Consider the following 24,940-nt stretch of genomic DNA (forward strand, 5'->3'; position numbering starts at 1 on the left):
TCTACCCTAGTAGGCGTAGGGTAGCATGTCCTTGGTGCTTGGATTGGCAATTCCTCAATGGCAGTTGAACATCTTTTCACAGGCTTATTTGCCATCCCTGGTTGTCTGTTCGGGTTTGCCCATTTTTTAATGAGGTTGTTCATTTTCTTACTGTGGGAGTTTCAGGACTTTACATTTTGGATAACAGTCTTCTTTCTTTTCTTTTTCTTTTTTAGATTTTATTTATTTATTTGACAGAGAGAGAGAGGTCACAAGTAGGCAGAGAGGCAGGCAGAGAGAGCGAAGGGGAAGCAGGCTCCCTGCTGAGCAGAGTCCAATGTGGGACTCCATCCCAGGACTCTGACATCATGACCTGAGCCCAAAGCAGAGGCTTAACCCACTGAGCCTCCCAGGCACCCATGTTTTCAAGATTTTATTTTTAAGTAATCCCTACACCAAATGTGCAGCTGGAGGAGTCTGAACTTACAACCCTGAGATCAAGAGTCTCATGTTCTACAGACTGAGCCAGCCAATCTGGATGTAATCCTCTATCGGAGGTGTCTTTCCAAATATTTTCTTCTCCTCTGTGGCTCGTCTTCTCATTCTCTTGGTCTTTCCCTTTTATTCTTTGTTTAATATCTTATGTAGTTATTCGACAGAGAAAGAGCACAAGCAGGGGGAGCAGCAAAGGACAGGAAGGAGGACGAGCTCTCTGCTGAGCAGGGAGCCTGATGCGGGGCTCAATCCCAGGAACCCGGGATCATGACATGAGCTGAAGGCAGCCGCTTAACCCACTGAGCCACCCAAGCGCCCCTTTGCCTTTGATTTTTTGCAAGATGGGAGCCACTGGAGGTTTTGAGCAAAATAGGGATGTGACGGAACTGAAAATTAAACTATTAAATATCCAATGATGGCATCTGGGAGGCAGGTTTCTAGAGCTCAAGGGAAAAGTCCAGACAAGAGATAAACATTTGGGAACCATCGGCATGTTAATTTTTTAAATAAAACTTAGGGTGAGATTCATATAAAAAATTAAACATTAAATTTTTTAACTTATTTAAATTTTTTAATAAAAAACATTTTATTTATTTATTTGACAGAGATCACAAGTAGGCAGAGAGACAGGCAGAGAGAGTGAGGGGGAAGCAGGCTCCCCCTGCGGAGCAGAGAGCCCGATGTGGGGCTCTATCCCAGGACCCTGAGATCATGACCTGAGCTGAAGGCAGAGGCTTTAACACACTGAGCCACCCAGGCGCCCCCAAATTAAACATTTTTTTAAAAGTTTTTTTTACTTATTTGACAGACCAAGAGCACAAGTAGGCAGAGGGGCAGACAGAGAGGAGGAAGCAGGCTCCCTGCTGAGCAAAGAGCCCAATTCAGGACTCCATCCCAGAATCCTGGGATCACAACCCGAGCCAAAGGCAGAGGCTTTAACCCACTGAGCCACCCAGGGGCCCCAAATTAAACATTTTTAAATGAACAGTTCAGTGGTATTTAGGACATTCACGGTGTTGTATAAGCACTACCTCTAGTTCCAAAATATTTTCATCATCCCCAAATAAAACCCTGAACCAATTAAACAGTTACTCACTCCCCCCTGCCCCAGCTCCCGGGCCATGTGCTCTGTCTGTACGGATTTGCCTATTCCGGGCATTTGATACAGACTTACAACACGTGCCCTTGAGGGTCTGACTACCTTCACTAACCATGGCTTCAAGGCCTATCCTTATCCGAAGGAATGAAGTATTAGGACTTCATTCCTTTTTGTGGCTGAATATTCCATCGAATGTGTACAGCACGGTCTATCCTTTCATCTGTTAATGGATATTTGGACTGTTTCCAACGTTTAGCTTTTGTGAAGAGTGAAACAGCAATAACGATTTGTTTGTAGGGATTTATTCACATACCTGTTTTCTACTCCTTTGGGTTAGATAGCTATAGGATGCAGATGGCTTTTGAAGGTCGGCAAGACTGGAAGACAAGGGCGTGAAGGTACATCGGGGACCAAGTCCTGAGGTAGTTCATTTAAGGTCAGGTGGAAAGAGCAGCTATGGAGCAGCCTGGGAAGGAACAGACGATGGGAGGGGAAGAAACCCAGAGTGTGGGGGACACTGGAAGCCAAGTGAATAGAATGTTCTAAGGAAGTAACATGTCAACTGTTGCCAACAGGTCATGGAAATCGCAGAGGAGAACGGACTCCTGCATCCAGCAATAGGCAGGTGCCTGTGACCTTGAAAACAGTCATTTCAGCAGAGTAGGAAAGGCCTGAAAAGAGCAAAGAGAAATTAGAGAAGACCTAAATAAACAGACAGATACACCATGTTTATAGATGGGAAGACTTAATATTGTTAAGAGAACAATTCTCCTCAAATTGGCCTACAGAGTCAATGCCATCCTAATCAAAATCCCAGCACTTTTTGGTAGAAATTGATAAGCTGATTCTAAAATTTACACAGAAAGGCGAAGGACCTAGAGTAGCTGAAACAATTTAGAAGAATACCAAAGGAAGAGGAATACCGATTTCAAAACTTATACTGAAGCTACTGTTATCAAGACAGTGTGGTCTTAGGGTAAGGGCAGACCTCTCAATCAACAACAGAATACGGAGTCCAGAATCAGACTCACACTTAAACGGTGAACTGATTTTTGACAGAAGTGCCAAGGTAATTCAGGGCGGGAGCAGACATTTCAGGACTGATGCTGGAACAACTAAACATCCCTAAGGACAACAATGAACTTCCATCTTACCTGATGCCATACACAGAAATTAACTTAAAATGTATCACAGACCAAGTGCTAAAAGAACAGTTTTGCTTAACCTGGGAATCCAACGTCAACGTACGGTCTATGAACTTGCTCCCAACAGCCATCTTGGCCTTAAAGCCAGACTCTGGCACTCACGTCCCCCTTGTCTCACCGGCAGAGAAAGCTGCTCGCGGGCTCACCTCTCAGGTCTGTTTCCCGGGTTGCTAACCTTTCTACCTCTGACTTCGTCCAACTTCACCTCTCCCACTTTCACTGCAGGCCGCTGTCCTCTCCAACCTGGGCCATGGCAATGGCCTAAAGGGACTCATCACTTCCTGTCCTCCTTCAGCCCAGTCTCCACCCTGCAGCATGAGCAATTATGGGAATCTCCTGCTTCCTACTGCACTCCAGGAAAAGCTCACGAGGCCCTCCCTGCCCAACGTAACTGTGCTTACCTCCCTCTCAGCTGAATGAGCCGTTCTCTTCCCACATTCTTTTCTTTAGGATGTTGGCACATCCTGTTTCCTCTACCCAGTGCCCTCCTTCTCCCTGCTCTTGCTCATCCTTTGGGAGCTGGCATAAACCCAGGAGTGCCCTGTGTTATGATCTCATTGCACCCAGGGCTTTCCTTCCATTGCACTTACATTTTCCTATCACATATTAGCTGGTCAACGTGGGAGAGAGCCAGCTGAGCTCACATACTATCCACACCATCAGCAGGAACACTGTCTGCTCAGTGCACCATTGGAGGCTGGGAACCCCCTCCGTGTTTAGCAAGTCAAGGACACTTAACTACTACCTGAGGGAGAGATACTGAGGTTCAGACTCCACTTGCCCATCTACTGTGCATTACTCAATATTATGAGCTAAGGTTCAGAGAACTTCCAGGTGGCCTATTTTCATGGATTCCTCTTAACCAATCTGTGGGGGTGAGTGTCATCCTTGTTTCCAGTGCACAGGTGAAGAAAAGGAAAGTGTAGGTGAGTCCAATAAATTTTCCTGGCATCACCCCGCGACTGACAATGGAAATTGCAGAGGTTTCAAATTCAGGTCTTTTCCGACTCCAGCATGAGATCCTACAGTCTACCTTCTACTGCAAGCGTCTTAGAAAGAAGCAATGAGCTGATGCTGGTATGATAGCCACTTAATTGGCAGCCAATCTGTATTATCCTTTCAATAAAAAATTTGAAGTATGTACATAGGGGAGGAGAACGTCAAGTGATGTATGGTTTATGTAGAGGTAGGCGGTGGGTATTCACTGGTGACTAGAACTGGTAACATCTTTGCCATTAAATTGAGAGGAGGGAGGCAGACAATAAAGAGAGCATCCAGGAAATGTGAAGGAAAAGGAAGCAGTGATCAAAAGCAGTGGAGGCTTGAGGTGGTTTGTCAGCTGAGACCTGAAAATGAGTAAGAGTAGGCCTGAGAGGCAGGAATAGGGACAGTGACAAGCTGTGGGCCCTGACTTTGGGGAGCACTTGCTCACTTGCAGGACTAACGGATGCGGCACTAGAAACTTTCAAAACACAGAGAAGGGGCCTAGAAGCTCAGGGCCTTCGTACTTAGAACAAGGCTCTGCCCCTCACTGCTTTCACCTTTTGATTCAAATATCTTCCCATGACACCGTCTCTGGCGGCCCCATTTAAAATTCCCACAACTGTCCATGTTTCCATCTCAACACAATATATTCTACTTATTTCTTCTGCCTCTTGCTTGTTTTCCTAGCAGAGCTCGACAACGGTTAACATGGTTGCTTCGTCTATGCGATGCCACAAGACTTACGTCTTGGGGCTTAGCAGCAAATCAAAAAAATATTTAGCAAACGAACAGCGCTGGGTAAGTGCTAACGAAAAGGCAGCCACGATCGAGGTCCACCTGGCCTTGTTCAACAGACCCCGCCATCCCCCGACCAGAAATGAATAAAAGCTCCCAGACCGGCCTAGTCTCAGCCCCAGTCCAGGCTGCCTGCCCTGCCTGCCTCCCGCCCTAACGCACGGCCTCGGGTCTTCACTTCCGAGTCTCAAGGACCCTCGGCCAACTCTTCCCCGCAGACCCCGCCGCCATTCCGTCCCCTCCCCCAACCTCCCGTCACAGCCGCAAGAAGCACCACCACCACCAACAGCACCATCGCCGCCGCAGTGGCGCCTGCTCTGCGCATGCTCCGCGGCGTGGGGACGCAGCGTGAGGACGAAGACCCCGGTGCGCATGAGCGAGACCTTCCCGGACTGAGTTGGGTGGTACATCAGGAGCGCCAGCTCTTTCTCGTCCCGCCCACCTCCCCGAAGGCCCGAGCGGACGCGCACGCGCACTGGGAGCGGAAGGGCGGACAGGCGCGCGCATGAGGCCGGGCGGGCGGCGGAAGCGAGAGAAGCCGATTGTCGGGGGGGAGGGGAGTTGGCGGGTGCGCGCGCAGCGGGTGCGCGGGCGGCGTGGGGGGGGCGGCCGAGACGGGCGGGCGCGCGCGCGAGACTTACCCTTGCTCGGCGGCGGCGGCGGCGGCTTCTTTGTTTCCTGAGGAGAGGCGAGACGCCCACTCTGCCCCCGGCCCCGCGCGGAGGGGCGGGGGCGGCGCCGGGAAGGCGACGGCGCCGGCGGCTCTCGGTAAGGAACGCGGGCCGCGGGGGGAGCGCGGCGCGGGGCTTGGGAGGACGGTTTGAATGGAGCCGGGGCGCCGAGGGGGGAGGGGGCCGCGGGCGCCCTGAGCGGGGCTGGGGTACGGCGGCGCCGGAGGGTCAAGAAGCCTGTCCGGCACCGCGCGCGCGGGGAAGGCCACAGCGTAGCGAGGCCGCGGCGGCTACAGCATCCGCGGGCCGTGGGGTGGGGGCCCGGGCCGCGTGGAGGCCGCGCGCGCGCTCTCGCCGGGGTCGCCGGACAAAGCTCCCCGCCTCCTCTGCGGGCCGGGGTCCTGGCCCCGGGTCGCTGTGTCGGTCGCTGCAGCAACAATAGCAAGGCGTCGGAGCTTTTCTGGTTACGTTGTAGCGGGTCCGACCCGAATGTTGTCTTTTTGGGGAGGCTGCGGTCGGGGCTCAGTAGGAAAACCCCGCAGATGAGTTCAGTGTCGCCTGGAAACGAGCCTTAGCATTCCCTTTGGGTTAACCTACCTAACATTTTATTTAAAAAAAAACAAAAAATCACGTATTCTAGATTTTTCAAAGAAAAGTAAATAACTCCCCAGTTCTTTCCAAGTGGTGACTTCAAAATGTTTGCCCTGAAGTGGAGAGTCTAGAGCAAGTGGGGGAGGACGGGTAGAACTGTTCGCTGTTGAAAGCATTGTTTTTGTTTTGCATCCTTTCGCCTTCAATTGATTTTCCAGATGAAGGTTTTTATTTAAAACGTGGGCCTTTAGGAGAGTGTTTTGTGCTGGTCTCACGAAGACACCAGTCTTGGTTCCCCCCTACCCCCAGTGAATCCTTGGGGAACCTAGGGAATAAGTGCAAGAGGCAGTTCCTAGGAATTTGAAACAAGTTTTCAGTTGACAGACCGGATGGAGTTTGATTCCCTGGGCTGTCACTCACTTAGCTGTGTGACCTTGGATAAATAGCCTAATCTCTCTGAACTGCTTCGTTTCCTCCTTTGTGAAATGGGGATAATGCCACAAATGGAGTTGGTGAAGACCTGTAAAATGGTTCCTGGCAAATGGGAAGTACTACTGTTACCATCGGGCCCACTCTCCTCCTTTACTGTTGAGCAAATATTTGTTGAGTCCCTACTGGGTGTTAGATGGTCTGGTGGTTGAATGCCCTAGGAGCCTCTCTAGTCTTGTAGGGGAACAGATGGTAAATGTGGGAACAACTCCCGGTGGCCTATCATGTAATCCTCATTACCCTTCCTGTGAGAGGAGCACAGTGGATGCACAGGGGAGCGATGGGATCAGGGAGGCTGATGGAAGAGGGGCCCTTTTCTCAGAATCAGGAAGGATGTCCAGGCTTGCATGTGACCACCTGGACCAGGCATTGCTCTCCACTGCTACACTCACATATCGCCTTGATCCTTTCCGTGCCCAGTGTGTAATTACACATCCATCCTTCTCTGAGGGCCAGCACGGCAGGATCATGTCTGCTTGGTGTCCTGGAGCGTACTCTGGGTCTGGCCCATACTAGGTCCTTAGGGAGCATTTGTGGAATGAATGAAGGAGAGTCCTTGTGGGGGATGGAGTAAGTACATGCATGAAATGCTTGGCACAGGACCGGGCTTGGGTTGTAAGCAATAAATGTTAGTTGCTCGTGTTGGTTTTTTAACTTTCCAGGCCCACGTCCCTGGGAACGAGGGTGTGGGGTGGTGATTAGTATGGGTGGTGGCAAGGACTGCTAATTCTGGAATTAGACCCCCTGAATTCACACCCAGCCTTCGAAATCCTAGCTTGACCTCCAGCAAGGCATTCCCCAGTAGGTCCCCCCACTTGTGAAACAGGTATGGCAGCAATGCTTGCCACAGTTGTCAGGGTTGAAAACACAACATGGGAAGTTGTTTAACACACTGCAGTGCCCGGCGTATAGTGAGCGCTCGATTTATTGCAGTAGTTAATGTTGTTCTCTCTGTGTTTGTCTGTGTCAATTATTTAAAGAATGCAAAACAAAATTTGGAGTCATCCTGTATCCCAGGAAGTTCAGATTTGATGTGCTCGTTATATATATTCTAATTTCTTTAAAATCAGTTCCTATATGATGATGACAATAATAAATGCTCCTTCATGTGCCACATACCCTTATCATTCCTTTTGGACCCTCAGAACACTGGGAGGTAGTAGCCCTAGACCTGCTCCTTGTCTTAGCTGTTTAAGGGATGTGGGAGGGATTAGGTGTGTTGGGTGAGAACAACATTCTGCTGATGAAGAAACTGACATTCAGGGATATTTCTTCACCAAGGGCTCTCTTCAGCCTTCTGGGTTTGAATCCTGGCTTTACCACTTTCCCTCTTGGTGCCTTAGAGAAATGGGCATGACAGTTCCTGGCATTTAGTGAGTCTTCAGATGTGTCAGCCGGTTTTGGCCTCCATCATTAAGGCTGCCATGGCACCGAGGGACCCGTTCTCACCCACCGTAGACAGAACACTACATGAGTGGCGCCCCCCACCGTTGTGCAAGAAATGGCCCAGCCTCACATTCCTCGTTTGAACAAGTGGGCATTGAGCACCTACCATGAGCCAGGCCCTGATGGGGGCTGGGGATTCAGCGGGGAACAGGCCCTGTTCTCATTCGATCATAGCCATCTCCTTAGTTGCAAAGGGGGACAGTTCAGTAATGGTACCCAACTATGAGGATTGCTGCAAGGTCTAAACAACAGTGACAACTGTAAAGTGCTTAGAACGGTGCCTGGCACACAGCACTGAATGTTGGTAGCTGGTGTCATTTGTTAGGATTCCTACAACGTCCTGGCCGGTTGAGATACAGAATATATTTTTGCTCTGCTGTGATAATAGTTCTGTATGTTTTCAAAGTTGTAGCAAAGGAATCAACTCTTATGTTTTGTTTCTCCTAATTTAAAAATTGTAAACTTGCACTTTGACCATAATACACTGGAAAGAAAGAAGTGTTTGGTGGCATGGGTTTTGGAAAACATCAAATGTTTGTTTTCCATCTCACGTATTTCCTTGTAACTTGTAACATTGATTGGAATACTTAAGAGGGAATTGGAGTTTAAAAAAGACTACAGGCGCCTGGGTGGCTTAGTCGGTTATGTCTCCCCTTGGTTTTAGCTCAGGTCATGATCCCAGGGTTGTAATATCGAGCTTGGGGCTCTGTGCTCGGCAAGGGGTTGGCCTGAGATCCTCTCTCTCTCCCAACCCTCCTGCCCCCTCCCCCAAACAAACAAAAACCTTTACGAGTAAATAAAAAATTAGGGGGATATGCAAAATTACTTCCCTACTGTAAAACGGGAAGTGACAGCTGCTAGGATATTGGGGGGGAAATGTCTGAGAGGAACACATCAGAGTCAAGTCTGAGGCTAAATGGACCTGCCATTGCTGTCAGCCTTAAGGAGATCAAACATTAAGGCTCCTTGAGAGATGCATTGGGAGTTTTCTGTTAACTGCATGCTAATGATACTGCCTTTTCAGGACGCGGATTTGATGGGCTCGAGAAATTTGGCCGCAGATCACCTTCATGTAAGGGAAAGGCTCTTGAGGGTAGTGTCAGATGTAGCTGCGTTTGCTGGGCGGTTGGATTTCGTAGGGCAGAGAGAAAGGAGGGGAGGCATCGATTTCCCTCTCAATTCCCTTAGAGAAGGGGCTTTCTTTAGAACACAGGTTAACTGTTTGAGGGGCATAAACTAGCCCGGGCCCCTTGGAAGCCTTCGGAACTAGACTGGTCCCCAGTGTTTCCCTCTGGGACTGTTAACTTTGTTATAAAGGGGGCATGTCTTTATTTTGGCACATGGATACTTGTTCCTGGGGATAGTCTGGGCTTTGATCAGCTGTGTGTGAGATGGAAGGAGGCCGGACCCCAGATTTAGTAGCAGTGGGCTTTCAAATGGCTCCTTGGGATGGTTCAAGTTCTCTTTTCTGCTGGTAGGTCATGCCCCGCTGGCTCAGGAAGCAGGTGGCTGTGCGGCAGTTGCAGCCTCACCTGTTACAGGAGGGGATGGGGTTTGATGTGGGTCACCCTGACTTGCACCAAAAGTCCCAGTGAAGCAGAACGGTGGGTGCTCTTGTTGCCTGAATGATGATGCTGAAGCCCGGGAGTCCACTTGCTGTGCGCAGCCAAGCCCGCCTCCTGGGAATGCAGCCGGGATACCCCTGCCTGTCAGAGTGCTCTGCTCTGCCCGCACTTGGCACCCTTTCAGGCTTTCCTCTGCCTTTTGATCCTCAGCCTAAATCAGTTCCTCAAGCCTGGAGTCAGGCAGACTCGAGGCAGGACTCTTACTTCCTCAGTGATGTTGGACGAGTGACTTAACCTTCCTGAGCAGAAAACCCCGTTCCCCTCTGTTCCTCCCTCCAACCCCCTCTTACCCCATAGTTTCCCCGGTTGGCACCTCCAGTCACCAATACTGAACCAAGGGATGCAAGTTGGAGCTGAAATCCAGCCTTGCTGGGCTTTGCCAAATCTGGCTCCAAGGTCAGTCAGCCCCGAGGAAGGACCACCTTTCATATTTCAAAGGGCATGTGCTTGCTGAAGCCCTGTTGGTTACCTTGGTCACCACTGACCCTTGTCTTTTTCTTTCTTTCTTTCTTTTTTTTTTTTTTTTCCAAGATGTTATTTATTTATTTGACAGAGAGACAGAGAGAGAGGGAATACAAGCAGGGGGAGTGAGAGAGGGAGAAGCAGGCTTCCTGCCAAGCAGGGAGCCCGATGCGGGGCTCTGGGATCATGACCTGAGTGCAGGTGTGCCTGACTCCTTTCTTCCTTTAAACCTTTCATCTATTCATCAGCATCTCCAGAGAAATCTTCTAAAACCATCATCAGACCATGTCACCGCCCTGTCCAGAACATTCCAGCGGTTTCCCCTTGTACCTAGAGTAGACTCCTGCCCTCCAGGCTTGTGATCTGCCCTCCCCAGCCATCTCTGAGTTCACCTGCTGCCACATCCCCCTTTCCTGCTCCAGTCCAGCACAGTCCCACTTCGAGCCCTTGTACTTGCTGCTCCGCCCGTGCCATGGCTCCCATGGCTCCCGTTCCACGTCAGGTCTCTGCTCAGGTGTATCCCCTCCCTGAGACCATCCCTGGCCACCATGGTTGGTCCTGTCAGCTTGTTACCCCTGCTGACTTTTTCATGGTACAAGTTCGTGGCATCTCTCCCCTCCCCGCACGAGGAATACCATGTCATCTTTATTTGTGTGCTTGCCTCTGTCACTCAGTTGTCAGTTCCACGAGACAGGGCTTTTATTAGCTGCTGCATTCCTGATACCTGGTACTCTGCTCAGCACGGAGCTGGTTTTCAGTCCATATTTGAGGTGGCTGGGAGGGCCTGTCACAAGTGACAGTGGGCGGTATAGGCACCACCCACCCTGTCCGCAGGTTAGGTGTCGTTCTCAGTGTTGAACAGGTGGCAGGTACTTCAGCAGACCCCGCAGTCGTAGACCTGATATCCATCCGGTGGGGCTTCCCCAGCCTTAAAAAGAAGAGAGCCTCTCTGTATTAAACGGGGGGCGTGGTCAGTATAGATTTGTAAAGCCGGTTGGATTTACTTGATGTGTGTTTGCTGCGTCACATCGGGACTCCTGGTCATGGTCAGAAGAGTTTGGAAAACGCCCATGTAGTGGACAGGTGGGTCAGTGTTTGAATTCTCTCAGTGGAGACCCTGTCCCCTTCTGGGTTAGAGCTTGAACTCCCCAAGGGCAGAAAACAAGCTTGGTCGTTGTGATGGGTCCACATCTTGTGGTGTGTTGTAGATGAGGAGGTCCTCTTCAGTAGGTTTCAAGTGAAAGAAAAAAATTTTTTAAGCGGGCAGGAGGTATGGATTCCAGTGAATATAATGATATGTAATTCCCTGGGCTAAAAATAATATAGTAAGACCCCCTTATCTGTGGGAGATACATTCCAGGACCCCCCAGGGGATGCCTGAAACCATGAATAGTACCGAAGCCTATCTCTACTGTTTTTCCTATACAGACATAGCTGTGGTAAGATTTAATTTATACACGAGGCACAGTAAGAGATGAACAATGTGAAAATTAATCGTAGGCAACCTCATTTAAATGGAATCAGGAGGACAGAAAGAGGAGCTCTCGAGCCCTACCAGTCCTTAGTTCCAGACCGGACAGGAACAGACCTACTTGGAAGTCACCTTGCAGGTCACAGTACTTTACTACCCCCGCTGAGAAAGGTTTTTTCTTCTGCCCCAGCAACCGCACAGCCAGTGAGACGCTACTACAACTTGAACTCCCTGTTTACTCCAGCCGACTTCTTGTTTATAACAGCCCTCCTAATTTCCCCCTTTCCTTCCATAAAGGAGCATTCTTTGTTCTCTGGACTTGCCTTTGGTTTTGCCATAGTTTGCTTATCCCAGATTATAGTTCTCTGTTACTCCTGAATGCATACATTTTTGTAGGTGAATTAACTGACAGGTTTTGTTTTTTTTAAAGATTTTATTTATTGATTTGACAGAGAGAGACACAGCGAGAGAGGGAATACAAGTGGGGGGAGTGTAGGAGAGGGAGAAGCAGGCTTCTTGCCAAGCAGGACTCCTGCCTGATGTGGGAGTGGATGTGGGACTTGATCCCAGGACACTGGGATCATGCCCTGAGCCAAAGACAGATCCTTAACGACTGAGCCACCCAGGCGCCCCAGTGTTTTTGCTTTTGGTTTTTTTGAAGATTTTATTTATTGATTTGATAGAAAGTGCATGCACACACACATGGGCCAGGGAAGGAGCAGAGGGAGAAGCGGACTCCTTGCTCAGGACCGTGAGATCATGACCTGAGCCAAAGGCAGATGCTTAACTGACTCGAGCCACACAGCTGCCCCTGAAATTTTATTGTATTTTTTATTTTTTAAAGATTTTATTTATGTCTTGGAGAGAACAGAGTGACCATGAGAGACCCAGAACACAAGCAGGGGGAGAGGCAGAGGGAGAGGGAGAAGCAGGCTCCCACTGAGCAGGGAACCCAATGCGGGGCTTGATCCGAGAACCCTGGGATTATGACCTGAGCTGAGCCAGTCGACTGGCCACCCAGGTGCCCCCTGACAATTTTATTTTTAAGGTTAACAACGACTGATAATAAATGGAACATTTATGACAATAGCAGTGTAATACAAGTTGCATGGATGTTCTCTTTCTCTCTGAGAATACCTTATTGTACTGTACTTGCCCTTCTTGTGAGGATGTGAGATGATAAAATGCCAGTGAGATGAGATGAGATGAAGTGAGTGATGTAGGTGTTGTGACGTAGAGTTAAGCTACTATTGATTTTCTGGCGAAATTCAGCAGGAGGATCGTCTGCTCGAGGACCAGGGCTGCGTAACTGAAACTGGAAAGCGAAACCTGCATGGGCGGGCTGGTGGGAGGAGGAACTACTGTACTTGGTAACGGACAGACTTGGCATGTCTGCATTTTAGGTAGAACCGATAAGACGTTGTAATTAATTATCGTGACATGAGTTTTTTGTTTCTGAAGGGTATTCCTTTTTTAAATGTAGGGCAAGCTTTTGCCGCTTAATTATATCGCAAGGAAAATGCTTGGCAGCCGGCTTGAGCAGCCAGTGTTGGGGAAACACTGTGTCAGGAATAAGCTATTTCCGTATGTTCCCTAAGACGGCAGGTGCCTCATCTCATACGTCCTTCCGGGTTCACGGGCCAATGTGCCAGGTCTGGTCAGGTATGGACAGTTTTCCTAGTAGAGTATTGGGGGGAAACCTCGTTTTGTAGTTTTCGTGTAACAAATAAGACTGGTTTTGCTGAAGGCATCCCTGGCCAGCTCCTTGACCGATGTGAGTACCCTGGCGGGGCAGGACCACAGTGTGTCTGCTGATGAAACTTGGAGGGGAACAAATTCCTCCATGCCCAAAGAGCGAAGTTGCAGCTTTCCTGGGGCCAAGCTCAAGTATAATGCTGGTTTTCAGGCAAGACAAGAAAAAAACCCAAAATCAAAAACATAGTCTTAGCAAGCACATTTTAGAAGGTCCCGATTTCCTATTAGCTGTCTGTCCTGCTTCAGTGGCTGGCCACCACCGTTCGTTTTATTTTAACTTTACTTATTTTGTTTTGTTTTGTTTTTAATTTTAATTCTGGTATAGTTAACAAGCAGTGTTGTATTAGTTTCAGGTGTCCAGTATAGTAATATAACAGTTACTCCTCCCTTACCTCTGTGCTCAGCATGGTAAGTGCGGGCCGGGATCCCCAGCTCCTATCTCCCGCCCCACTGATTGTTCCCCATAGTTAATGAGTCTGGGTTTTTTTGGTTTGTCCCTTTTTTTTCTTTGTTCATTTGTTTTGTTTCTTAAATTCTCTTTTTTCCCCCTTGGCTCATTTGTTTCTTAAATTCCTCATTATGAGTGAGATCATATGGTTTTTGTCTTTCTCTGACTGACTTATTTCACTCAGCATAATACTCTAGATCCATCCATCTTGTTGTGACCGCTGTTCTTTTTTATAAGCGAAAAGCAAGGGGTGGTGTGAAAGAAGAAACTAGACCTACTCCTCAAGCAGTCTGGTTCCGCATTTGAACGTCAGTAGATGTTTCTATTTTAAATGATAATTTTGATGAAGTTGAAAGCAGAAAATAATGCAGTCCTCACATCCTTTCATCTTTTTAATTTCCATAAAGGTACTTCTAGACATCTTTTCTGGGTATTTTATTTCCCAGGTATTTTTCTGATCTAGGTTGGTTGGTTGGTTTTAGCATTTTTAAAAAAAATTTATTTATTTATTTGACAGACAGAGATCACAGATAGGCAGAGAGGCGGGTAGAGAGAGAGAAGAGGAAGCAGGCTCTCCGAAGAGTCTGATGTGGGGCTTGATCCCAAGACCCTGGGATCATGACCTGAGCTGAAGGCAGAGGCTTAACCAACTGAGCCACTCAGGAGCCCCGATTTTAGCATTTTTTAAAAAAAAGATTTGATTTTATTTATTTGACAGAGAGATCACAAGTAGGCAGAGAGGCAGGCAGAGGGAGAGGGGGATGCAGGCTCCCTGCTGAGCAGAGTCCAGTGTGGGACTTGATCCCAGGACCCTGAAGCCATGACCTGAGCCGAAGGCAGAGGCTTAACCCACCGAGCCACCCACGCACCCCTATTTTAGCATTTTTAAAAAATATGATTACAAAAGTAATAGAAGATTATCATAAAAAAATAAATACACACAGAAAACACCAGAGCTCCGTGATGTGGAAAGTGTCAGTTCCCCCTCATACACCTCCTGAGAGAGCTGCTGGCCGCTGCCAACCACGGTTCGGCGAGCTTTCTTTGAGCTGGCTTCTACGATCGGATGAACTTGCACCTGTTCTTACGGTTAGCATAGTGGGGCTTGGGTCAGGCACACCTTGCATCGATGCTCCCTTCTTTCCTCTGCTGCTTCTTGGACCTTCCTCCACATCCGTGTGCATGAAGCTGCCTCACGGGGCATGGATTGTGTGGGGGTTCTGATTGTTCAGCGATTGGGGTGCTTCTCAGAGAAGTCAAGGTGATGTGGCCACGTCACCTCCAGACCCCTTGGCCCTGGGAACCGGTTCTCATCTTGCAGCTTACTGAATGTCTTAGATCTCAGGTTTTTGATTCTCGCCCCAGAGTAGTTTTACTTCCCATCACAGTCCTTTAGGCTGTCTACCTGCATTCCCAGGCTCCATTCCTTCCTTGTGGAGCCCCCAAACACCCCCGACGCGCAGGCTCCACACTCCTCAATCAGGCTCCCACATACACGTGCTAGTGGTTTCACTATTTTGTCTCCTCTGTCCCCTCGTCCTTCACTTTTCTCATCTGCTTAGGTGTGGCTCTCTGGTCTGGGATGGATTTCAGTTTTGTGTTCAATGACCTTCTTTCTCCCAGCCCAGACACCAAGTGACTTGTCATAGGGGGACTTGTTGTCAAGTCTGGTCTGAACAATGGAAGCCTCTGAAGCCCTCAAGACCAGAGGATGACCTTGGGGACCCTAGGAATTTGCCAACAATGCCAGATCCTTAGTTTACTGTGTAGGAAAGGTAGAAGTGTTCCGTGATGAGTGAAGAAGGGGGTAGGGAGAGGGCCGTCATTTGCCCTCAGATCCCACCTCACTTCTGAAATTTCTGTCCAAGCTTGGCAGGCTCTCCTGAGTAGGCATGTTGCTGGAGCACCATAGTGCCCTGTTCCAGACCCTCCCCACCTCTCAAGAGGGGCAGGCCCACCCCTGCCCTATAAGAAGGTTGTCTGGCCGGGGCACCCGGGTGGCTCAGTGGGTTAAAGCCTCTGCCTTTGGCTCAGGTCATGATCCCAGGGCCCTGGGATCGAGCCCCGCATCGGGCTCTCTGCTCAGCGGGGAACCTGCTTCCTCCTCTCTCTCTCTCTGCCTGCCTCTGCCTACTTGTGATCTCTGTCTGTCAAATAAATAAATAAAATCTTTAAAAAAAAAAAAAAAAGGTTGACTGGCCAAAAGGAGCTTGATGATGGATACGAACACCGCGTTTGTGGCAGTGGGATCCAAGAGGGCAAAGGATAGTTTGTAGCTCAGATCCTGCCCGCTGATCGCCAGGGTGGATCTCATCACTTGTGACAGCTGGTCTTTGCAGTGGGCCTTTGTGGCCTTCAGGCAACCTCTGTTCCTTCCCCAGTCTGGGAAAGCCGCCTTGTGCAGCCTTTACTTCCCGAGTTTGTTCTGAATGCTTTGGGACAGGAGCATCACTTGAGGTTTGTCCTGTGGGGTAGGCTAAGTTAGGAAGCAAAATCTCCCAACTGGCTTATTTACTACTGTGTCTCTTTAAGAGAAGAGGGGCGCCTGGGGGGCTCAGTCAGTTAAGCGTCTGCCTTTGATTCAGGTTGTGATCCCAGGGTCCTAGGATCGAGTCCCGCATTGGGTTCCCCGCTCCTCAGGGAGCCTGCTTCTCCCTCTGCTTCTGCCTGCCACTGTCTCTCTCAAATAAGTAAATAAATAAATCTTAAAAAAAAAAAAAGAGGAGGGTGGAAGGACTTAATCTGCATATTGCTTCTGGGTCAGTAGTGACAAGCAGTAAGCAACTGCTCAGTCAATGTGGGGGCCCTTGGCTTTGCCAGCAGGGTGGTGTTACTTCCTGCCTGTACATGCCTTGCCTGCGTTAGCTCAGGTGATGCTGGTGACCAAGGGAGGGATTGGTCTCATCTCCAGCCTACAGAGGAGGGGACAGGCTGGGGAAGGTTAAGTCACTCATCTAGTATCATGCGGTTGGCCAGTAGGAGAGTCCGAACTCGGTCCAGGCTATACTTCCATGAGTTGCACGGTGGCTTTGGCCTTGTGACTCTAGCAACTTCCCTGAGGTGCTGGGGGGCCTGTGAGCCTTAGGGACCCCTCTGTCAGCAGGACCCATGATAGTCCTCCTGGGAGGTGTGGGGGTGGGGGCTCAGTGAGTAAATCTCAGTCCTTGCCCCCAAATAGGCCCTGCTTCCCTTCTGGCTGGGTCATCTTCCCTGTTATTTCTATCACTGATTGTATCCTCAGCAGTTGTAAATCTCTAGGAGGAGGGAGCAAGTCACACTCCCTCTGGATTTTAAAATATCTCTTTCCTTCCTCTTATCTCATGACCCTGAGATAGTAAAGGAAAACTGGTTTCCTCCGCTGACACCAAATGTGTGGGTTTTCCACAGGGAGCAAGTTTCTGCAGATACCTGCTGGGTGTCCTACACGTCATTTCTGATGCTAATTACCTAGAGTTAGTGCAGACCCCAGAGGCTCAGTCCCACAAGACTGCTCCCCCCTTAAGATGCCAGTCCCAAGTAGTGGGCTCCCATGTTACCCACACTTCTGTCCAGCTTGGTTACAGATGGGGTTCTCATGAACTGCTCGTCAGGTTTATTTGATATCACAGCTCACGAAACTCAAGGAGTTACATATGTTTACCTGTTTATTATAGAGGATACAGATGAACAGCCATATGAAGAGGTAAAGAAAGTGAGGTCTAGAAGGATCCTGTGCCTGGGAGCTTTTGTCCCCCATGGAGTTGGGGTACACCACCCTCCTAGCATGTGGATGTGTTCCCCACCCCAGAAGCTCTCCTGGCCTCTTAGCTGAGAGATTTTATGGGTGCTTCATCTTGTGGGCGTGATTTTCAATTCCTCTCCCCTCCTTTGGAGGATGGGGCCAAACGTTCCAAGCCTCTAATCATAGCTTGGTCTTTCTGGCAGCTGGCCCCTGATCCTGAAGCTGTCCCGGAGCCTACCACGAGTCACTTCATTGGAACAAAAGACACCCCTACCACTTAGGAAATTCTAGGGGTTTTAGCCTAAAACTGAAGCAGAGACCAAATACCAAATCTCGGCCAGCAAGAGAGAACCTGCTATGGACAATGTCACTTGGCCGACATGGGCACCCATTTTCCTTGGGTATCCAGGAGAGGAATCATTTGTCATAGGAAGGCATAAATTTAGCTTTGGCATTATCTCAGGTAGACAAGATTTTCTTTCTTTCTTTTTTTTAAGATTTGATTTATTGTGGGGAGGGGGAGAGAGAGAAAGTGTACACATGAGTGCGGGGAGGGGCAGAGGGAGAGGGAGAAGCAACCCCCCACTGAGCAGGACTGAGGTAGGGCTCGATCCCAGGACCCCAAGATCACGACCTGAGATGAAGACAGAGGCTTAACTGACGGAGCCACCCAGGTGCCCTGATAGACAACGTGTTCTTAAACAGGATTCTAAAACCATTAACCATGTGAGAACAAACTTGATAGATCCGATGCCATGAAAATAACTTCTCTGCATCCAGACACCATTAGGAGACTACAAAGGTGAGCCCCAACCTGGGAGAGGAGCCACATATCCCCAAGTCAAACTCTAGTGAAAGCAAGGCCTTGCGGAAGTGGGCATGTCAGTGGCCAGCGTGCAGAAAGATGCGCAGCACCATTAGTCGCAAGGGAAATACAAATTAAAATGTACGGTTGTACACTCACCGGAATGGTTCCAAGTTAGACAGACAGCACCACGTGTCAGTGTTGATGTAGAGGAACTGGAATGCTCTCCTCTCTGCTGTGGGGTGGCGGTCATGTGGGACTGTAGTCCTAATTCGGAAAGCTTGCAATATTTGCCAAAGCTAAATTTATGCCTTCCTATGACAAATGATTCCTCTCCTGGATACCCAAGGAAAATGGGTGCCCATGTCGGCCAAGTGACATTGTCCATAGCAGGTTCTCTCTCGCTGGCCGAAACCCGGCAGCACAGAGCACGCTAACAGGAGAGCGGACCCGAAACGAAGAATGAATGCCCCTCGTCCCTCCAACAGGGATGCCGCTCACGGAGGAGCAGAAGGACACTACTGTATGTTTCTTTTCTTCAGATGCAGTTCAGTAACAAATGAACCCACCAAAGAGTGACAGAGTCAAAGCAGTGTTTGCCCCTGGGAGGGTGGCCCCCGTGGGAAGGGGCAGGGGTGCCCTGCAGGAGTGTTGCTCATCCAGCCGTACCCCTACAATCAGGGCACTTGAGATAGGATAAAACCTAGTACAAGTAAATAAAACGTTCCCCCTTCCGTGCCATGCTGAGGACCAGAGTGCTGCTTCCGGTTCCATCCCCCCTGCCCACCCCCCACCCCCACCCCAACTGGACACCACTGTGCTGCTCAGGATGGTTTTGCATGGTGCCTGTACTGTTTGGGTCCCTTTACTGTCACGTGTCTTTCACGTGCCTTTCAGTCCAGAAATGAGTCTGCTCCTGCTGGTGGACCTGTCCACTTACCTGCTTCCTCGCAGCCTGACGCTGCAGAGGTGACTGCTTCTGAAACATGTGCCTTTTTTAAAAGCCTCCTGGGGGCCTGGGGGGCTCAGTTGTTAAGCATCTGTCTTTGGCTCAGGTCATGATCCCAGGGTCCTGGGATCAAGCCCTACATCAGGCTCCCTGCTCAGCAGGGAGTCTGCTTCTCCCTCTCCCACTTCCCCTGCTTGTGTTTCCTCTCTCACTGTCTTTCTTTCTATGTCAAATAAATAAAATCTTTATAAATAAATAAGTAAATAAATAAATGTTTTCTTGTGAAACTCCATGCTTCTCAAAGGTAGATGTTGCCATGTTTTGGCCTAAGAGTATTTTTTTAAAATTAATTAACATATAGTGTGTTACTAGTTTCAGGGGTAGAGTTCAGTGATTGATCATCACGTATAACCCCCAGTGCTCATCACATCGTGTGCCCTCCTTAATGCCAATCACCCAGTTATTCCCCCTCCCCTCCTCCCCTCTAGCAACCCTCAGTTTGTGTCCTATCATCAGAAATCTCTCTTTTTTTTTTAAATATTTTATTTATTTATTTCACAGACAGAGATCACAAGTAGGCAAAGAGGCGGGCAGAGAGAGAGGACGGAAGTAGGCTCCCTGTTGAGCAGAAAGTCTGATGTGGGGCTTGATCCCAGGATGCTGGGATCATGACCTGAACCGAAGGCAGAGGCTTTAACCCACTGAGCCACCCAGGTGCCCCTGGTCAGGAATCTCTTATGGTTAGTCTCCCTCTCTGATTTCGTCTTGTTTTCTTTTTCCCTCCCTTCCCCTCTGCTCTTTTTTTTTTTTTTTTTTAATTTGGCAGAGATCACAAGTAGGCAGAGAAGCAGGCAAAGAGAGAGGAGGAAGCAGGGTCCCTGCTGAGTAGAGAGCCCGATGCAGGGCTTGATCCCAGGACCCTGGGATCATGGCCTGAGCCGTAGGCAGAGGCCTTAATCCACTGAGCCACCAAGGCGCCCCTGCTCCTCTGTTTTGTTTCTTAAATTCCACATAGGAGTGAAGTCCTATGATAGTTCTCTTTCTCTGATTGACTTATTTTGGTTAGCGTAATGCCCTCTGGTTGCATCCACATCATTGCAGATGGCAAGATTCCATTTTCTGATGGCTGAGTGATAATACACTGTTGCATATACACACTCCACATCTTCATCCATGCATCTGTCCACAGACATCTGGGCTCTTTCCACAGTTTGGCTATTGTGGTCATTGCTGCTGTAAACATTGGGGTGCAGGTGCCCCTTTGGATCACTGCATTTGTATCTTTGGGGTAAATATCTAGGAGGGCGGTTGCTGGGTCATAGGGTAGCTCTGTTTGCCACTGAAGTGTTTCTTGATGTTATCCAGGATCTTCAGTGAGCTCTGTGTGTCATTGATGAAGTTAGTCCTGCTGTGAGTGGAGGGAGTATATTTCTAGAGGTACCATGCATTTTCTTTAAAGGTTTTATTTATTTATTTAATAGATGGAGAAAGAGATAGCAACAGAGAGCAGGAGCGGGAGGAGGGAGAGAAGCAGGCTCCCCTCTGAGCAGAGCGCCTGATGCAGGACTGAGTCCCAGGACCCTGGGATCATACCTGAGCCGAAGGCAGATGCTTAACCAACTGAGCCCCCCAGGTGCCCCGGTACCACGCGTTTTGATGGGAACATCTGATACGAAGTATAAATTACCTTAAGAGCCATGATTCCAAAGACACTTCCAATGCTTGCTTTTTGGCATGTCTGCCTTCAGATAAGGAGAAGGTGTTCCCCGGGTGGGGATTTTATTTTGCTGTCAGTTTCAGTTGGTATGACTTTGAATGGAGACCTTCAGATGAGAAAGCACCCACGAGCTCCTGGATGCCACAGGATTCCTTGAGTATCTTCTGGGCCATTTTCCCTCTTACCACGTCACTGTAGTCTCTCTGGGCCTCTGTGAGAGGGTCTGTGGACGTGAAGAGCCCCGAGGGCGCCCTGAGGAGCCATCTTCCTTGACCCAGCCATGGCTGTGTTCCTGTCACTCAGCTCTCCACCCGTGAAGTAGGACTGTAGGTGCGTCTGCCCTAGACAAACACTGGGCTACGGGTTTCAGACTCCACCTTCTGCATTTTAGAGAAGGAGATTGGGACACAGATCACTGTCACATGGCAGAAACGGGAGTGGCATCTGAGGTCACAGGATCCTTTTCTCTAGCAGGTGTGACCATTCACGTGTATCTGAATCAGGTCTGATTTTGTTTCTAAATGAATTGGTCTCAAAGTTATTTTTTAAAAGTTTGATTCCTCTACCCACCTCGGGCTTACTGGGTTTTGCATTTATGGGGAAGACATGGTGAGTAGACACGAAATCCTCCGGCACTCCTGTCAGTTTTTTTAAGGTGCAGCATTGAGGCTTCTTGCACTTCGGAGGAAATCCAGGAGGCCCAGAGGACATGGAGCGCTTTCTTGCACAGTTGGGTCTGTTCCTAGTCAGGCCGATGCGTCTGTCACTGGTCCGTGCTCTGCCGAGGGGTCTGGTTGTCTCTGCTCTATCACTTAGCCAAGAAACCAGAACAGAGAAGTTTGGGCTTTTGATCTATTGTCCAGGAAAATATGCCAGCCTTCCAAATTAAAACTTTTGTTCTGATTTTTTTTAAAGATTTTATTTATTTATTTGCCAGAGAGAGAAATCACAAACAGGCAGAGAGGCAGGCAGTGGCGGGGCAGGGGGAGCAGGCTCCTTGCTGACCAGAGAGCCCGACGCAGGGCTCGATCCCAGGACCCTGAGACCCATAACCTGAGCCAAAGGCAGAGGCTTAACCACTGAGCCACACAGGAGCCCCAAACTTTTGTTCTGATTAGGAGATTTTAAAATGTTCTTATACTTCTTAACAGAATTTATTCTTAGAACCAGAAGTGCCCAGTAAAGTTTAGGGACAGAACGAGTCACTCCAAATCCAAAAAAATCCACAGAACAAAACCCACATTTGTGCCAACAAGAGAGGGTTGTTTTTTTTTTTTTATAAGATTTTTATTTATTTATTTGACAGAGAAAAGATCACAAGTAGGCAGAGAGGCAGGCAGAGAGAGAGGAGGAAGCAGGTTCCCCGCTGAGCAGAGAGCCCCATGCAGGGCTCGATCCCAGGACCCTGAGATCATGACCTGAGCTGAAGGCAGAGGCTTTAACCCACTGAGCCACCCAGGCACCCCAAGAGAGGGGCTTTTAAATAACGCATATGTGGCAGGGCGAGGGAACTCAGTGGAGCCACCGGAATCCACCTTTTGAGGACTACTGCGTGATAAAAATGATAAAAAAGATAAAAACAGTCCTGCGTATAATTCTGTGGAGGAAAGCTTGCCTATAGTGTGCAATGACTAATGAATAATGAGTAATACTGTTTAATGTGTGTGTGTGCCTGTGGGTGGAACAATCTAGAAGGGAGGCAGGGAGATGTGATGGGGTCCCAGCAGCAACATGAGGGCCGCTCTCCCCACCCTGAGTGGTTCCACCCTGCATGCCTCAGCTCCATCCTTGTGGTTCTGGTGGTGTCCCACGTCTCTGAGGAAACCCCCAGCCCCTTCTTTGTACTCCTCACCTCCCCCTGCCCTGCTGGGAAGGGGTAAGGAGGGCAGGGTGGCTTGTTGCTCTCTGCGGGACTGGTAAGAGCTTCTCTATGTCTGGTGGGATGCCAGGTGACTTTAAGTTTCTGTGTTCTTTCCGTGTTTTCCGCATTTCAGCGCTGCAGATATATTAATTACTCTGTCCTCACGAAAGAAATTAGGAGATTGAAGGGAATCATATTTAAGGCAATGTATACATAAGTACACAACTGATAAAGGGTTACCTGAACATTGAGCTCTTATTATAAAAAGCATATATAAAATTTATCAGCTCATGGCCCTGTGGTGGCAAGGAGAATTTACCATCATCATTAGATAGATTGATTTATTTATTTATTTATTTATTTATTTATTTATTTTTTGTAGCATAGTTTTGGATCTCGTAGAGGCTTTGGGTTATGGTTCCTGAGTATCAGTTTTTAGTTTTCGGCAGCATTCGGCAACATTCATTTAACCTCAGACACTTGAATATTGCTGTAGAACTGCTTCAGATAATCAGAGTGCTATTACTTATGTAATACTTCTCTCTAAATGAACCTGCATTTCAGACTTCCATTCGTTTATTTTAAAGGAAACTTGGTCTCACTGCCCCAAGTGGAAAGCCAGCATCGCTTGCCGGGAATATTTGTATTTGCTGAACTTCCGGAGGCCCAGTTGGATACTGTTGCTGGCAATGACTTTGAACCTTAGTCTTGCTATCCCTTGTTGTTAGGAAGGTGGCAGGTATTAGGTGTGAGGGGTGTATGCCCTGAGGCCTTGTCTTGGTTGTGAGCAGAATAGCAAGGGCAGTGAGACCCCAGGTGGGGCCGTGGCTGTGGACCTCCACCTCCTGAGTCCTATCCGTCTCTTGGGGGATTTTGGTCTGAGTTTATATGCCTGATGTGTTCTCATTTGTGAGAAGAATGGAGGAGAAAGGTCTGGGTGTCGGGGGTTGCATGTCAAAGGTGCCTGCTACTTGTCAAATGGTTGCTTCTCATAATACTGCCTGGGGTCCCCCCTTGCCAGCTCTGAGGCCCTGGTGATAGCCATGACCCCCAGACTGACCAGGACTTCTCTCCATCAGGAGACCACTGTCTGCAGCTCCTGTGAAGATGTCCACTCCAGACCCACCCCTGGGTGGAACTCCTCGGCCAGGCCCTTCCCCGGGTCCCGGCCCCTCCCCTGGAGCCATGTTGGGCCCTAGCCCGGGTCCCTCACCGGGCTCTGCGCACAGCATGATGGGGCCCAGTCCGGGACCTCCCTCGGCAGGACACCCCATCCCGACCCAGGGACCTGGAGGGTACCCTCAGGACAACATGCACCAGATGCACAAGGTAGGGAGCCTGTGCCCACTGCCCTGATTGACTGGGTCCCCGTGATCGGAGGTGGGAGGATGGACAGTGCATCCGGCCTTCTGCTCCGAGCCAGCAGCCTTGTGTCTCCCGTTACCCATCATCCCACACGGGAGTTGTGGTCCCACTGCTCCACAGTTGCCTTTTGTTAACAAATAAAAATGTCCAAATCCCTAAAAGGTGGCTTATGTCACATGGTTTCCTGCACTCAGGCGGCTCTGCTCACCTGTGCTCTGTGTCCTCACTCTGTCCTGCACTTGGGTGCCATGCACTCACTGTCCTGACGACGTTTGAAATTGATCAGATGCTTTTGCCAGTGAGGTGAGGAAAACAAACCTCTTAACACAAATAGTGTTCCTTTCTCACTGTGTTCCTGGATGATGGTTGGGGAAAACAAGGAAACATCCTCCTATCTGTGTCTGCGTCTAAAGGAAAAAGTGCCATGTTCAAGCCTCAGAGACCACAAGAGATCCTCGTGGAAGATGGACATGGTGCGGCCTAGAGGTGAGGGGTCTCTGCTGACCCCTCTAGTCTCGCTCCCGGGGCTGTCCATGTGTTCATATCCATTCCGCTTAGCTCTCCCCTTGCCCAGCAGGTGTAGGCTATTGTGCCCATTTTACAGATGAGGAAGTAGGGTCTCAAGAGATGATCAGTTACCGGGTCAGTGGTGGAGCCATCTCATCCCTCTTGCCCTCCTTGCCTTCCCCATCCCCGCACATTTCTGTCAACAGTATCTTGTCGCTTCCTTTTTGGGAAGCTGTTGGTGACCTGACCACCTCCCCACGCCCCCCCCCCCCCCCACCCCGGCCAACTGATTGAGTCTGGCTTCTCCAGCACAGCCTCTTTCCCTCTCTGCCCATTTTGTTTCTTCCTCTTGGAATCGCTTGCACATACTCCACATGTCTGCCAGACACCTGGCGTTTGTCCTGCACCGTGTTAGGAGCCCAGGGGCCAGAGGCCGTGGCAGTGGGACACCCCTCACCTGCAGAGGCGTCAGCTTCCTGAGGACCCCCCCTTCCTGCATT

At 49.4% G+C, this 24,940-nt stretch overlaps 1 protein-coding gene across 7 annotated transcripts in view; it reads left to right on the plus strand.

The window, feature by feature from the left end:
* Positions 1 to 5,023: 5,023 nt before the first annotated feature.
* SMARCA4 (SWI/SNF related, matrix associated, actin dependent regulator of chromatin, subfamily a, member 4) overlaps positions 5,024 to 24,940 on the plus strand; it is a 90,278-nt gene continuing 70,361 nt past the window's right edge. For 2 of the 7 annotated variants that reach the window (XM_045989983.1, XM_045989984.1), the window contains exons 1-2: positions 5,029 to 5,325; positions 23,648 to 23,897. In XM_045989983.1, the coding sequence (XP_045845939.1) occupies positions 23,676 to 23,897 (222 nt within the window). In that variant the 5' untranslated portion in view covers positions 5,029 to 5,325; positions 23,648 to 23,675. Of the gene's footprint in view, positions 5,326 to 23,647; positions 23,898 to 24,940 lie in introns of all 7 variants that reach the window. The other 5 variants (XM_045989985.1, XM_045989986.1, XM_045989981.1 and 2 more) reach the window with 4 other exon arrangements.

The sequence above is a fragment of the Meles meles genome, chromosome 20, assembly GCF_922984935.1.
Source record: "Meles meles chromosome 20, mMelMel3.1 paternal haplotype, whole genome shotgun sequence".
Classification (NCBI taxonomy): Eukaryota; Metazoa; Chordata; class Mammalia; order Carnivora; family Mustelidae; genus Meles; species Meles meles.